Source organism: Thunnus thynnus, chromosome 13 (assembly GCF_963924715.1).
Source record: "Thunnus thynnus chromosome 13, fThuThy2.1, whole genome shotgun sequence".
NCBI lineage: Eukaryota > Metazoa > Chordata > Actinopteri > Scombriformes > Scombridae > Thunnus > Thunnus thynnus.
The window spans coordinates 273,581-288,027 of NC_089529.1; the positions used below are offsets into that span (position 1 = coordinate 273,581).

A 14,447-nucleotide genomic window follows, 5' to 3' on the forward strand; every position below is an offset into this window, starting at 1 on the left:
TAATGTATGAACCTGGTGACTCAATCAGACCTCTAGGATAGTGTGAATTCTACCTGCTGCTAAAGAAATAATCTGTGTACATCAAAATAATTTCTGAAAATGAATTGAATAAAAAAAATATTATTAATATTATTAAACCTTTATTAAACCAGGTGAATACAGTAGAAAATGATTACAGCACTGGCTTTAGTAAATTGGAGTAAAATTATAAAAATTGATAGAATCACAAACTTTCCTGGAAATGGCAAACTAGCAACAGTGCACTACAAACAAAATATCCTAGGAAGTACAACACTAATAACAAAACTAATCTGCATTTTCACACAAACACAACAGTTTCCTTTGATTTGTTTGGCTGATGAAGAATCTGGTCCCCCTGTACTCAAGTGGCACTGATGAAACTTCACCATTCTAAAACACACAGATCAGATCCGCCAGTCACCGTGATGTCACAACTGGGAAAAACAATGATATTTTGTAAATAATTAACTCAAGGACTTATTCAGATGAGTGTACTGCTAGATCTGACCTTTAAATATGGTGTAACAGCATTATTACTAGCCAACTGTTGTGGATCATGAATAATAAAGCAGGCAGTTCAGCTGACTTGAGAGTTTCAAACATTTCAATTCAACTCATATGATTCTGCCACAACTTCTGTGAGCTAAACATGTTAAATCAAACTTTAAAGGCTGCAGCTGTCAGCTGTTACTTCAGTGTCCGCTGAAATAAACTTATTTCCTTTGTACTTTGTGTGCTGCCTCCATGTTGCTGTACTGTAATCAACTGAAGTATATATTGTTTGGGTAACATAGGGGTGCAAACACTCTGAGGTATTGCACTTTTTTAAATAATTTTATAAAATGGGTCTGCCTTAACTTTTATTGTAGGTTAGAAAGCTAAAAAATGCAAGCAAGCATGTACAATATGTGTATGGTATTAATTTAGTGTGTTTACCCTGCACTTAATTTGTAACAGTGCTGACTGACGTTTATTTTAGTATGGTCAATTTTATCAGGTGCGACAGTCTGGGAAATTGTAATTTTTTCCTGTTATTAGACTGACAGGTTTTCAGACTGATTAGTGGAGCAGCAAGCATGTGTACACAAAGCTTTTTTAATCTGTCAAAGATGTCTTTTTGTGTATAGTCATATTCTGCCCCCAGTTTCACAAATACACTGTATGTAAAAGGCTGTCTTAACTTGGGAAAAAGAAACAAGACACATCTTAAACTTTACCAATTGACAGTGTTTTCCGACAGTTTGTGTGCAGGGTCTCCTCCTCCATCATCAGTCTGCCCCTCAAACACCTGACACCTAGACATGGGAGGCACTATTATATTGTATATTGTGCAGTGCATAACTATATGAATACTTGTCATTTTAAGACTGACTGCAACAACTCTATAATACAGAGGTATCAAGCAGTATAATAAGACTAAAATTATGCACTGTGCATATTTTGTTGCTATTCTGAGAGGCCTAGAGGAAATTAGGATTGCAAAATCAATCAGATGAATCACCTGAGGACCAGGAGCCATTTTCACAAGGTATCTTGTCTTACTACTGGGAGTCCTCCAAGAGTTTCCTAATTCACAAAGCTGCTGAAAGCAACTTTTAGTGTGGAACTGAGAGAACTCCTAAACTAAGAGAAGGGGTGGCATTTAACCTGTTGCTGTGGATGACATCATGTTTCATCAATGAACCTACTCAGTATGTTCACAGTAATTGATTGACAGGTGGCCGATCTGTGTTAGTGAATGTGTAATCAAACAATGAAGAAAGAAACAATAGAAGGATAAAGAAAGATACATGGAAAGATTTCATTAAGTTATGGGTTTTATACTCTGTGACACAGATTTCATACATGAAGATAAATAAGATGGACTTGTCAAGTGAATTGCATCTATCATCAAACACCATCTGCTTGTTGATATTGTGTTGTTTTTTGTTTTTTTTCAGTAGATCAAAAAGCTCTTCATCCTTTGATGGGTAAATTTATAGCACCGAGAAATCAGCTTTATATATTTACTGTGGTTGTTGATTAATGTACACTTAAAGGTTCTCTATGTAGAATTGCGAAGCAATTCACATGTATTAATGTTTTTTATTGCCAATGAGTGAACAGGTAGTAATGTAATGTAAAAATTAAGACCTTCCCCAACTTTCCAAGTTGTCTGTAACAGCCTGTGGACTGATTTCTATTTGAAGGACCCAGGCTGGATTTCCAACGGAAGTGACGTTTTTGCACGCTCCCAAGTGCCTTGCCTCTCTACCGCTAACTTCAACAAACCACCAGCATAACGACACAACACAACAAAAATGGTGCTATCCGAGTAGAAAGACCCTGCAGATATTAACTCTCTAGCTAATGAGACAGCGAGCTGCCCTTGTCAACCACTACACATTTCAGCACAAAACACCCCCGCAATGACAAGTTGCCCTCTCCCAAGCGTGCACACAGCTAAAACAATATTATTTCCTCAACAAAGCAGATAACAAGCTCCAGAGTTATAGCAGAGCATAACTTACCCCTTTTGTTTTTCCTGTTTGTTTTTCAAAGGTGGTAATAAGCACATATTTCACAACAAAAACGCAGCACGTTGCTCCCCAGCCAAAACATGTTGCTCCCTGACCACAGCGCGTTGCTCCCTGGCCAACAGCTCACTGAGCCTACTGGTTTAAGTAAACATGGTTGGTGACTTCCCATGATCTACTGAGCTCCTCTCTCCTCCTCCTGTCCATCTGTATGCATTCATGTAACATCAATGCATGTCACTAACTTGGCTTCTTCCCCGGAGTTTTTTGTGCTTCCTCATCTCGCAGGAAACCCTGGGTTGCAGGCCTAGCCTTCGTGGTCCTTCGAAGTCCTGTTGGCATCCTTCCCTGGCTATTGCTACTGCTATTGCTGCTGTTATTGTTATTGTTATGACTCTCTCTCAACCCAACCGGTCAAAGCAGATGGCCACCCACCAAGAGCCAGGTTCTGCTTGAGGTTTCTACCCGTTAAAGGGGAGTTTTTCCTTACCGCTGTCGCCAAGTGCTTGCTCATGGGGGAATTGTTGGGTCTCTGTAAATTATAGAGAACGGTCTTGACCTATGTGAAAAGTGCCCTGAGATGACTTTTGTTTGGCGCCACATAAATAAAAATTGATTGATTGATTGATTGAAAAAAAGTTGGTGGTTTGTGGGTCGGGTCAGGTTCAAATGGTATGATGATGATTTGTGCAAGTTGGGTGGTGCAGATTGGCTCTCACCAGCCAGCGGCCACGGTGCAGCAGGAGCATCTGTGTGTGTCTTTGTGTGTGCACGTACAGTGGGGGGTGGGGGAGTGGGGAACTGACTGACTGTGAGTAAGAGATGCTATGCTGAAACATGCTGCAAAACACAACATTAGAGATCTTTTATGTTATTATGAGTAGTGTAAGAGAGGAAAAAGACATCACCTGCAGTAGTCACCAGAATGTTGACTGGACCTCACTTAACGGCCACAGATGTCACTAATGAGAAGAAAATTTCAGATTCCTACATATAGAACCTTTAAGGGATTTAAGAGCAATTTGTCCTCTGAAGAGCATTCTTTGTTTGATAAAAAAAATTCTGATAGATACTGCAAGTTAATCTGCCCAGCAGACTACATTTTTCTAGTTTCCCAGTAGCAGAGTGTTGGGCAAACCATCAGCTCCTGTGACATTGGAGAGTTTCAATTTTTAGGTGAGCTTGATCCCTCCCATTTTTTGAAAAAACTGACTAAAAAGGCTTATTACCTGCAGCAGCTGACTTACCAGGTCTGTGTGACTCGGAGTCCTCTGGGCTTCCTGTAACTTCTCTCAGACTTAAGAGCTGCTTTTAGCGCTAATACTTTTTGTGAATTACTCTTAGAACAAAAATGTACGAGTCCTACATTTAGGACCCCTTACCTTTAGGAGTTCCTCCTAACTTGCCCTTTTAGGAGCTTCTTTTAGCCTTGGGGTTTTTAGTAATTAGGGCCCCTGGAATATTCACAGCAGGTCTTATACAAGTCCTGGTGTTCATTTTGAAATATGTTTTCATGGACCACAGTGTGGGTCTTCTGGATAACTATCCAGAGGACCAACACCGTGGTCCATGAAAACATATTTCAAAACGAAAAAGCTGTTAATATACAGATGGGTGACAAATGAAAGGAAAACCTTTTCATTGCAGTGTGTTAGCAAGGTGTTGTTCTATCACGAGCCTCCAGCAGCTTCAGTTCTCCATGCCATAGATTGTTGCAGTGTGTGGAAGTCTACTGGAGGGATACACATGCTCCCAGAAGTTACTGCCTCATTTAGTGTTGATGATGGTGGTGGAGAGCATGTTTAACACATCACTCTAAAATCTCCCATAGGTGTTCAGCAGGGTAGAGATCTGAAGGCCATAGCATATGACTCAAATAATTTTCATACTCAAACTATTCAGTCACCTTTGGTGTCCTGTATCAGCATGTCTGCATTAAGTATGTTTCTACACTCATTTATTCCGTTTTTCATCTTTCATCTGTCACCCAGCTGGACTTTGCCCTGCACCAAGTCTACCCTAGGCCACACAGCCTACCTCTACTTGAGCAGCGCATGTGTGTCGCTGACTTCTGTCTCGCAGGCCTGTGGTTTCCACACAGACAGCTGACTTTGATAATAGCCATCAATAGTAGAATGTTTCATATCATTTTATTATAAATTTCATTTATATTTAGTCAGAAAAAGAAGCGTGTGCTCAATTGTTAAAAATAAATAAATAATATATGAGGTGAAAGCGGCTTTCTTTCTGACAGGCATGGTTGGGGCTACTTCTGTGGCAGTCACACATACTCCTCACACAGAATGGGTTTTTTATCGATTATAATGATCATTATTATTATTATTATTATTATTATTATTATTATTGTTGTTGTTGTTATTGTTATTATTAATTATTATGATCAATTATTATTATTTTGATAAATGCCCACTGTAACTGCTCCAAGTGAAGAGAATCCCTCCAGAGGACACCAAGTTCCCCAAACAAGCCAAACACACTCCAACAAACAAACCTCCAAACTAACTGTCTGGAGGGAAACTGACAACAAATAAGGAAAATAACAACACCAAATCTCCGCCTGGAAGCAGGTAAAACAAGAGGCAGGAGCCACAGTTTGAACTAATATCACAGAAAGTAGTAGAGGAAAGAAGCTCCACGTTTTACTGACTCTCCGTGCCTGAGCTCCCTGCCACAGAGGCTGCCTGCCTCGGGATGCACAGCGCAGGCTGACCCACAGTGGTGACACTTAATGTCTGTGACATACTGTACAGATATAGACACTGAAACCATAGTGAAAGGTGTATCGTTGCTGGTATGATGTCAATATGACTGTCAGCTGATCATTTTCCCTGTCTATTTTTGCTGACATCTATTTTTTCTTGTTAACATGGGTGCCGAAATGAAAAGAGGTTCCGCGATGCACACCCTCTTCTCACACAGGCTCTGTGTCCCAGGCATTAGACAGAGAGATGAACACCACAATGCTCAGGCCCCAGTGCCACTCTTGAAATGTTGGAATGTTGTAGAGAAAATAATTAACTTCTCTGCATAATTAACTGTGCTGTCTTTCCCCCTCAAAATAAACTGAAAAAGGTATAAGAAGTGAACATTTTAGTAGTTCTGAAATCAGGGGCACCTTAATCAACCTCCAGTTGCATTTGTGTGTGCTTGGTACTCACATCGTAGTGACCCATTTACTTGGTCCTGGGCTCTCCCTAATGCCCTCCACTACAAAGCCCTGCAACACATCATCGAGTGTTGAATGGGCTCTGAAAAAGGAGAACACAATCGTTAAATTACTGTAATAATAATAATCATCCTGGAATTATTAATTTAAAGTCAAAACCAAGCAGATAGAGGTCACTGAAGCATGAGCAGGAAGGGAGGGGGCCCGTCTTCCCAGGTCACTGAATAATATAATCAGTAATATAGCTTATAAGCACAGTCATGTGCATTGCCGAAAGTATGTCTTCTATAATTAATAGTTTGGGCCCTATTTTATTTGTACAAGTGCAACAACCAGTTCAAAGTGGTAGGTCTTAGGTACATGGACTATGTGGGCTTCTCCAAGTGTAACTGCTATTTTGGTGTATATAGTGCTGCTTGAAAGTTTTGGAACCCTTTAGAATTGTCTCTATTTCTGCATAGATATGACCTAAAACATGATCAGATTTTTCCTAAAAGTCCTAAAACTAGATAAAGGGAATCCAATAAACAAATGAGACAAAAACATAAAACTTTTTACTTATTTGTTGAGGAAAATTATCCAATCTTACATATTTGTATGAGGCAAAAGTATGTGAACCCTTGCTTTCAGTAACTGGTGTGACCCCCTTTTGCAGCAATTATGTCAACCAAACGTCTCTGGTAACTGTTTATCAACTCTGCATATCGGCTTACAAAACAGTCTCAACTTGGGGATGTTCTTGGTCTTCTTTGCATGAACTGCCTGCTTCAGGTCCTTCCACAGCATTTCTATAGGATTGAGGTCAGGAATTTGACTCGGCCACTCGAAAACATTCACTTTCTTCTGCTCTAGCCATTCTTTGGCAGAGCAACTTGTATGTTTAGGGTCATTGTCTTACTGCATGACCCACTTTCTGTTGAACTTCAGTTCTCAGAACTCAATGATTGCAAGCTTTCCTGGTCCAGAGGCAGTAAAGCAGACCCAAATCATGATACTGCCACCACCATGTTTCACAGATGGGATAAGGCTCTTCTCTTATGCTGGAATGCAGTGTTTGGTCATCACTAAACATAATGCTTCTCATTCAAGGTGAAAAGTTCGATTTTGGTCTCATCCATCCACAGAACATTTTTCCAATCACTTCCTGGCTTATCCACGTGGTCTAAAGCAAACTGTAGACGGCAGCAATGTTCTTTTTGGAGATAAGTGGCTTTTTTCCTTACTACTCTGCCATGCACATCATTGATGTTCAGTGTTCTCCTGATGGTGAAACATTGCCTGTAGCCACTGCAAGAGAGGCCTTTAGTTTCCTAGACATTACCCTCGGGTCCCTTGTGACCTCCCAGGCTACTACACGCGTTGCTCATGGTGTGATCGTTGTTGTTCGACCACTCCTGGGGAGGGTAACAATAGTGTTGGATGTCTTCCATTTGTACACAATCTGCCTGACAGTTGACTGGTGGAGTCCAAACTCTTTAGAAATGGTTTTGCAACTCTTTCCAGCCTGGTGAGTATCAGCCATTCTTCAGACTTTAATAGGGAAGACCCAAATTTCCCTTCTTTAAATAAGACAGGGCCTCCTAGACTCACACTTGATTTTCATCCCATTGACTGAAACACCCAACCCTAATTTCCCCTTCAAATGAAATGAGGTTCACATACTTTTGCCGCGCACAAATATGTAACATTGGATCATTAAACAAATAAGACAAAAACCTTACACCTGTTTATTTATTGAGGTAAATTGATGTCTCTCTATCTAGTTTTGGGACTTGCATGGAAATCTGATCACATTTTTAGGTCATATTTATGAAGTAATAGATCAAATTCTAAAGGGTTCACAAACTTTCAAGCAGCACTGATATGTGTGTCGACACAAAGTGCAAAAGCACTGGATAAAGAGGGCATGGTGATTAATAAATACACTGCAAGTCACATCTCTGGTCTCAACTCTGAAACAGCTGAGCCAATTACAGTGAAGCATGAAAACAATAGCTCACTAAGAGGTTTCTGTAGGAAATCATATTGTCTAGGTGTGCAGAACATCACAATGTGACAGGCAGATGTGTGGGTTTTTTAAACAGTTGATTAGTACAATGATTGAGATAAATAATTTTTAAAAATCGGAAGCCTGTTTATGATCGCATTGGACTGATGCTATTTAAGCCTTAATTCTCATGTCTTAAAGATCACATCATTAAGTGGTAAGTGGTGTGACAACAGCGTTTGCACTGTACATTTCAAGAATAAAACATGAAACAGTAATTTTGTTACAGGAAAGTTGGAAAAGAGGCTATGATGCACAGGATTAATGAGTTGCAGTAACCTGACATCTCCCACATAAACAGGCAGAACATTGAATTATAACCAACCAGTCTGATGTGTGCAGAGGTGTGTGTGATTATTCTGTAGCCGGGTGTAATTTGCATGTGATTCATTGACAGTAAACACAGTAGACAGCTGTGCGTGCTGTGGCACATCACTTCTCAAACCATCATATCTGTCCTGCTGCCTTCAGATGCTGCAGGGATTAAATGAAGTGAAGGAGAAGCTTTTCATATAGTATAAAGCAGCTGTAGACAGCAGATACTGTAAGAATCACCCACATTCATTTATAGATGAATGCAGACTGATTTACTTACTTTCCTCCTTTAACCATTATAAATGTAATTTTTCGTGCCAATTTAAATACACGTTTATGATATTTTTCTTATGTCATATCTGTATAATATTATATGACCAGGAGCTGCCAGTCTGTGTGTCATGTCCAGATTCCAGATAACAGAGAAGAGATTTGTCTGCCAGTCACAGGTGCTACTGCAGTCGCCAATGTAATGGCTCACCAAAACACACTTGTAGGGTTTTTTAATTAGCCCGGGTCAGTTCACTTTAGCTGTGCTTTACCAAGCCAACCCACAATGAAATGTGTTTGTGCCAGTATACCATTTTTACCATAAACTACGGTGAACATTGTGACTTTCTAACTACTTATAGTTTTAAAGGTTTATTTCACCCTAATAGTACTTTCAGCCTAATGATATAGTTTTAAAGGTTTATTCCACCCAAGTACTACTTTTTGTCTAACTTCTTATAGTTTTAAAGGAAACACACACACACACACACACAAACACTTACCCACACAATATTTCAAAATAAAAGCCCAATAGGGTAACTCTATTTTAACTGGAAGCTCAGAATGACGCTTTTTTTTTCAAAATAAAAGTTCCCAACGGTCACTGTATGTTAACAGGAAACTAGGGATGGACCTAGTCTTTCAACATAAAAGTCACTGACAGTAACTGTATATTAACAGGAAGCTCAGGATGAAACTTGTTTTTCAAGATAAAAGCCTCCAGATGATGAAAGGAGCTTACCAGGTAGCCACGGACAAGGCTGGAATTTAAAAATAAGTAATTAATTTCAGATTTTTGCATTTTCAGCAGTGCTTTACAATTTATTGTTCTTCTGTGTGTTTTTTGGCCAACTACTACTTCTGTGTACTTTAAGCTACAGAAACCATTCAAATGTTAAACTTTAAGCCTGCAACTTTTTTTCTACCTTTTCTACTTTTTAAAATAAGTTTTTTTCAACAACTTATCACAAGTGAACAACTTTGACAATAATACAGTTTAGCTTTCAGCTTTTTTAGCAATGCATCTCAGCTCATAGCTCCTTAGATATTCATTTCAATTCATTTTACATGTCTACATTTTCTCAGCTCTCTCAGCTCTTTTTCTAGTTCCTATTGTACAATATTACTACTCGCTACTTCTTCCTTAACAAATAAGCAAGAATCAAGTCTGTTAAATGCTTTTTTAAATTCCACAGTCTGATACTAGCAGTAGATCCATAATCAATCAGCAGTACCGTCAGCAGTTGACTTCACTGCTAATGCTTCTGCTACTCCCCGTGTCTGGCCGTTCATATTTGGGCTGGAGGGTCATGAGTTGATTGGGGTTCTGGCACACATGTAACAAACACTGTAGCTGCTGTCACCCACCTGTTGGTGTCCTCCAATAAATGGGGACTGAGCTCTATATTGTTCTCTGGATCTGCAGCCACTGTGTCTGCACCAAGCTCACCTGCATGGACATATCAATCCAAGACTTAGACACTTACAACCCAATAATGCACACATTGCACTATTCCCAATGAAACTGAAGGTCACACAGTTCAAGATTTGTTACACCGTCATGTCTTTTTGCTTACTGATGTTAACAAAGGTGTTGTCTCCTACTTCTTCACAATTGCCAGATAATCCTATTAATTTCTTCCTTCTGTCCTCAATATCATCTCCATCCTCCTCTTTCCCCACTTCTGATCCCACATCTGTAAAGCAAAGTCAAATGCATAATGCTCCATAAACCACAATGGAAACGCTCTTCCACTGAATTCAAAAAATATTCATCTGTTAGATTTAAGTTTTTATTATTGTTATTTTTATGTATAGTGCCCCTGAGCTATAAGTACATTAGCATGTTCTTTCAGTATGGCTTCAGAAAATATTTTCCCTTGAGAGCCAAATCAGTCTGGAAGACTAAATGATCACAACCATCCAAGGCCAGTTCTGTTTATCATCTTTCTAAAGAACTATGGGGATAAATGAATAAAGTAGCATTGCACAAGGAATAGTTGACGGTTGCCAGACTTGATGGCAAGCTTTCAAACTAAAATCTGTAGTTTTAACATGTTTCCAGTAGTGAGAGGGACTGTGATTGAAATTATACTACAGATATTGCATTTTTTTTAAATAGATGTCAATATTTGAGAGTTAAGTCAAGTTCCTTTTTTGTAGTTAAATGTGTTTATTTTATATAGTAGTGTTCATTATTAGTTTATCATTTTTATAATTGTTTTTAATTTCATTTAATTGACATCAACCTTGCAGTTTGCTGTTCACTCTCCTACGGCTGTTTAAGAGCTGGATTAAGTTACTTCTAATGCTAACCCAACATTTCCTACTGCTGCTGCTTCACATTAAAAGCATTCACCTGATGAATCGCATTTATTGTGAAGCAGCTACTGTACAGGATACGTAATGTATTTGTCACTGACCAAGGTTAGTGCTCACAGTTATCATTCATCAAAATGCATCTTCAAAATGAGACATGGCCGAGAATGGACTAAGCAGAAACAGGAGAGTCTCTTACTGCAGTTTGTAAGAACCAGCACACCTTCAATACCTCATCAATAAATAAAGCCTTTTACTGTGCCCTGCCACTGTGTGAAAAACTATTCATGCTGTGTGTGCAGCATGAGATCAGATTTCGGTTGCCCCTCTGATCATCATTGCTCATGTTTCTTGACCCATCAGACTTATTTTTAGTTGTCACCATGTTCCAAGATATGAGCTATTAACTTGGTGAGTACAGTTTTATTATTAAAGGAGGTTTAGCAGGTCGTCCACTAATCGGAAGATCAGTGGTTCGATTCCCGGCTCCTCCAGTCCACATGTCGATGTGTCCTTGGGCAAGATACTTAAGCCCAAATTGCTCCTGATGGCTGTACCATCAGTGTGTGAATGATTAGATTTCCTCTGATGGGCAGGTCGGGACCTTGCATGGTAGCCCATGTACCCATTCAGTGTATGAATGTGTGTGAATGGGTGAATGTGATTCGTAGTGTAAAAGCGCTTTGAGTGGTCGGAAGACTAGATAGGCGCTATACAAGTACAGTCCATTTACCATTTACCATTTAAATGCAGAACATTAATCTCTAATGATACATTGTACTGCAGGAGTCCTGCACACAGCACTTCATCAATCATGTTGGTGCTGTTTGTACAGCCTGTTGGTTCTCACCTCTCTGTGGGTTACACCAGCTATGCTCCTCTTCCTCACTGCCCTCTACAACATGCTTTCCTCCCTCACCCTCCTCCTCTCTATTTTCTTTTCCTTTGCACTCTTTGACCCTCTGTAATCCTTGCTCCATTTCCTCAAGTCCCTCGTCAGCCCTGTCCCTCTCTTCATCCTCCACATATACCCCTAGTTGACGTTGACTAGTTCCATCCATTTCCTCCTGTCTCTCTTCACTCTGCTCCTTCTCAGATTCTCCTGCTCCTTCCTCTTCCTGTTCTTGTTTCTGCTCTCCTTCCATAGTGCTGCAGCATCTGTGGACGCTGGGGCTGGGAGATTTAGTATCTGTGAACAGCCCCTCTACCTGGCTGGCTGTGATGAAGCCCTGGGGACTGCTGGAAGAGTCTACCTTGAAAGGTGGAGGCTGAAAAGTGTCACAGCACATATGTGTCAGCTTTAAGAACTCATTATTGTCTTACAGGACAATATTCTCAAATATTCTTGGACCAACACAGAACATACAGTGTATCCAAATGTGAAGGGCATTAAGTATTTGGACAGTTACACAGTTTTCTGTTCTTCGGTCTCTGTGCATATTCAATTTGAAATAAAATAATGGATAGTACATAAAATGCCAAGTCTCACCTTTAATGTGAGTAGGTTAACATCAATATAGAGAGAACTGTGTGAGAGATATAGGACTTTTAACACATAGTGTAAAAATTGCAAGGGTTCAAAAATTGGACATGTGGCTACTAAATTTTTTTGGGCTGCTGTGCGTCATTTTAATGTTAGTTCAGCACAAAAGAGCTTACACACGGCTCAGATTTGATTTAGAGTTGCTATTTAGGTTAAGGTGGAATTGTCTGTCAATATGAGGAGTAAAGAGGTGACCATGCAAGTGAAGAAGATAATAATGATCCTGAAAAAAAGTAAAAATCTAGTTGGTTTGCTAAAATCAATGGTTGGGTACATTGTAAAGAAGCAGATGAACACAGGAAAACTAGAAAATGTCAAACAATTGGGTAGACTAAAGAGCACTAGTCTTGTGGATGAGCAGTAAATTATTTGTATGGTGAATAAAAAGCCTTTTATGAATAGACAGCAAATCAGGAATGCTCTCCATGGTGTAGGCAGACATGTTTTCTTGTCAACGATCAAGACAAGACTTGACGAACAGAACCTCAGAGGATTCACTACAAGATGCAAACCCTTAGTAATCCTCAAAAACAGAAAGGAAGGCTGCAGTTCACAACAACATTCAAAAAGAAAGCAGAAGAGTTCTGGAACAAAGTCCTAAGGACTGATGAAACAAAACTTAGGACAACAATCCTAAATATACCGGCAAAGCAACCAAAGAGCTTTTCAGGGTGAAGAGGTGGAGTATCCTTGACTGGCCGAGTCAATCACCAGAGGCCTGTACTACAAAGCAGGTTTTGGGGTTAGTGATGTAACTTCAGGTTTAAGTCTGATTCCAAGATCCCGACATTGACAAAAGTCCTGAGTTTACAGTTAAGTGACAAGTAAAAAAAGCAATATATATTTTTATAGGTCAGTGGAAACATTTTATTGTTCCAGACTCTCTATTTCCACTCTGGTTTTAAAACAGAGCTTCTAACAAATGGAGAGATCGTTTATGACACTAATCACATAATGATGATTTTAGCTGCATTTTAATAGTATAAAGTTTATTTATCCCCAGTGTGACAGCTGACAGTGTGGATGATTTTACACTCTGATTCCATCACTGCAGCTCAGAATAACAAGAGACAACTGTGTGATGATAACTAGAAATAAAAATGAAATATTGTCTTTTATCAGAAAAATAATCCATGCACTGTTAATTGGCTCCCATGATTATAAATGCAACATTTGGGTCAGATAGACCTCATCATCAACTACTTTTCCACTCTTTGCTTCGGTAGCAGAGACAGTCTGGCACTACTTTTAAGTTTGTTTTTTTCTGTGACATATTCAGAATGGTTTCCTCATCATCTAACTAAATAGCAAAAAATACTCTATCTGTACTTAAGTCATATATAATAATTCCTACATGTATTTTAAGCCGTAGCCTACTTTTAATATGTGGAAATTATTGCTAGTGTTTCTACATCTTCTTATTCTGTTGTATGATTACAGGCTGTCATTTTCATTTCACTTCTTTGAATATGACTTTTTGCTGTCTCTTAAATATACGTTTTCTGCAGGTACTTCGTATCACTGTTTCATCTCATATCATGAAGTACTTCATTCATGGTTTTGATGATGTTGCTCATAATTAACAACCCCACCTCTTTCACATGAGCACGCTCGTAGCTGGATAGGAAAACCCTGGGCTGACTGAGCTAGCTGATAACCAGCTTCGTAGTATTAGTTATCTGGACGGCCAATGTTAGGTTCAGTGAAGCCAGATAACGAAAAGATATCTCGGGTATGTTGAACTTGCTTCGTAATACAGGCCTCTGATCTCAATCCCATAGAGCTGCATTCCACCTGCTGAAAACCAGACTAAAGGCAGAGAGTCCACAACAAGCAAGAATTGAAGGTGTCTGCAGTGAAGGCCTGGCAGAGCATTACCAGGAAAGATACAAAGCGTCTGCTTATGTCTGAGGGTCCAAGACTTCAGCCAGTCATTGACTGCAGAAGATTTTCCACAAAATATTAAATATGATCATTTTGTCGTATCTGTCCAATTGCTTTTGAACCTCTACACTTTGGGCACTATGTGTTAACAGGACTTAAGTGTATCTCCCACACAGTTCTTTCCATATTGATGTAAACCTACTCAACATTACTATATTATTATACTATATTTCGTATTGAATGAGAGAGTCTTAAGAACAAACTGTCTAAATATTTACTGTCTGGACTGTATATTATGGAATATGGTAGCTGGAGTGAAAGATGCATGTAAAAACTCAGAATTAG

General features: G+C 39.3%; 1 protein-coding gene across 8 annotated transcripts in view; it reads right to left on the minus strand.

Annotated features, from left to right (window-relative positions):
- Positions 1-120: 120 nt before the first annotated feature.
- Positions 121-14,447, minus strand: part of LOC137195106 (uncharacterized) — a 65,355-nt gene continuing 51,028 nt past the window's right edge. For 6 of the 8 annotated variants that reach the window (XM_067607176.1, XM_067607181.1, XM_067607174.1 and 3 more), the window contains 6 exons: positions 11,526-11,943; positions 9,934-10,053; positions 9,725-9,806; positions 5,717-5,806; positions 1,239-1,316; positions 121-455 (listed from right to left, as the gene is read on the minus strand). In XM_067607176.1, coding sequence (XP_067463277.1) covers positions 404-455; positions 1,239-1,316; positions 5,717-5,806; positions 9,725-9,806; positions 9,934-10,053; positions 11,526-11,943 — 840 coding nt within the window. In that variant the 3' untranslated portion in view covers positions 121-403. The remainder of the gene's footprint in view (positions 456-1,238; positions 1,317-5,716; positions 5,807-9,724; positions 9,807-9,933; positions 10,054-11,525; positions 11,944-14,447) is intronic. The other 2 variants (XM_067607177.1, XM_067607178.1) reach the window with 2 other exon arrangements.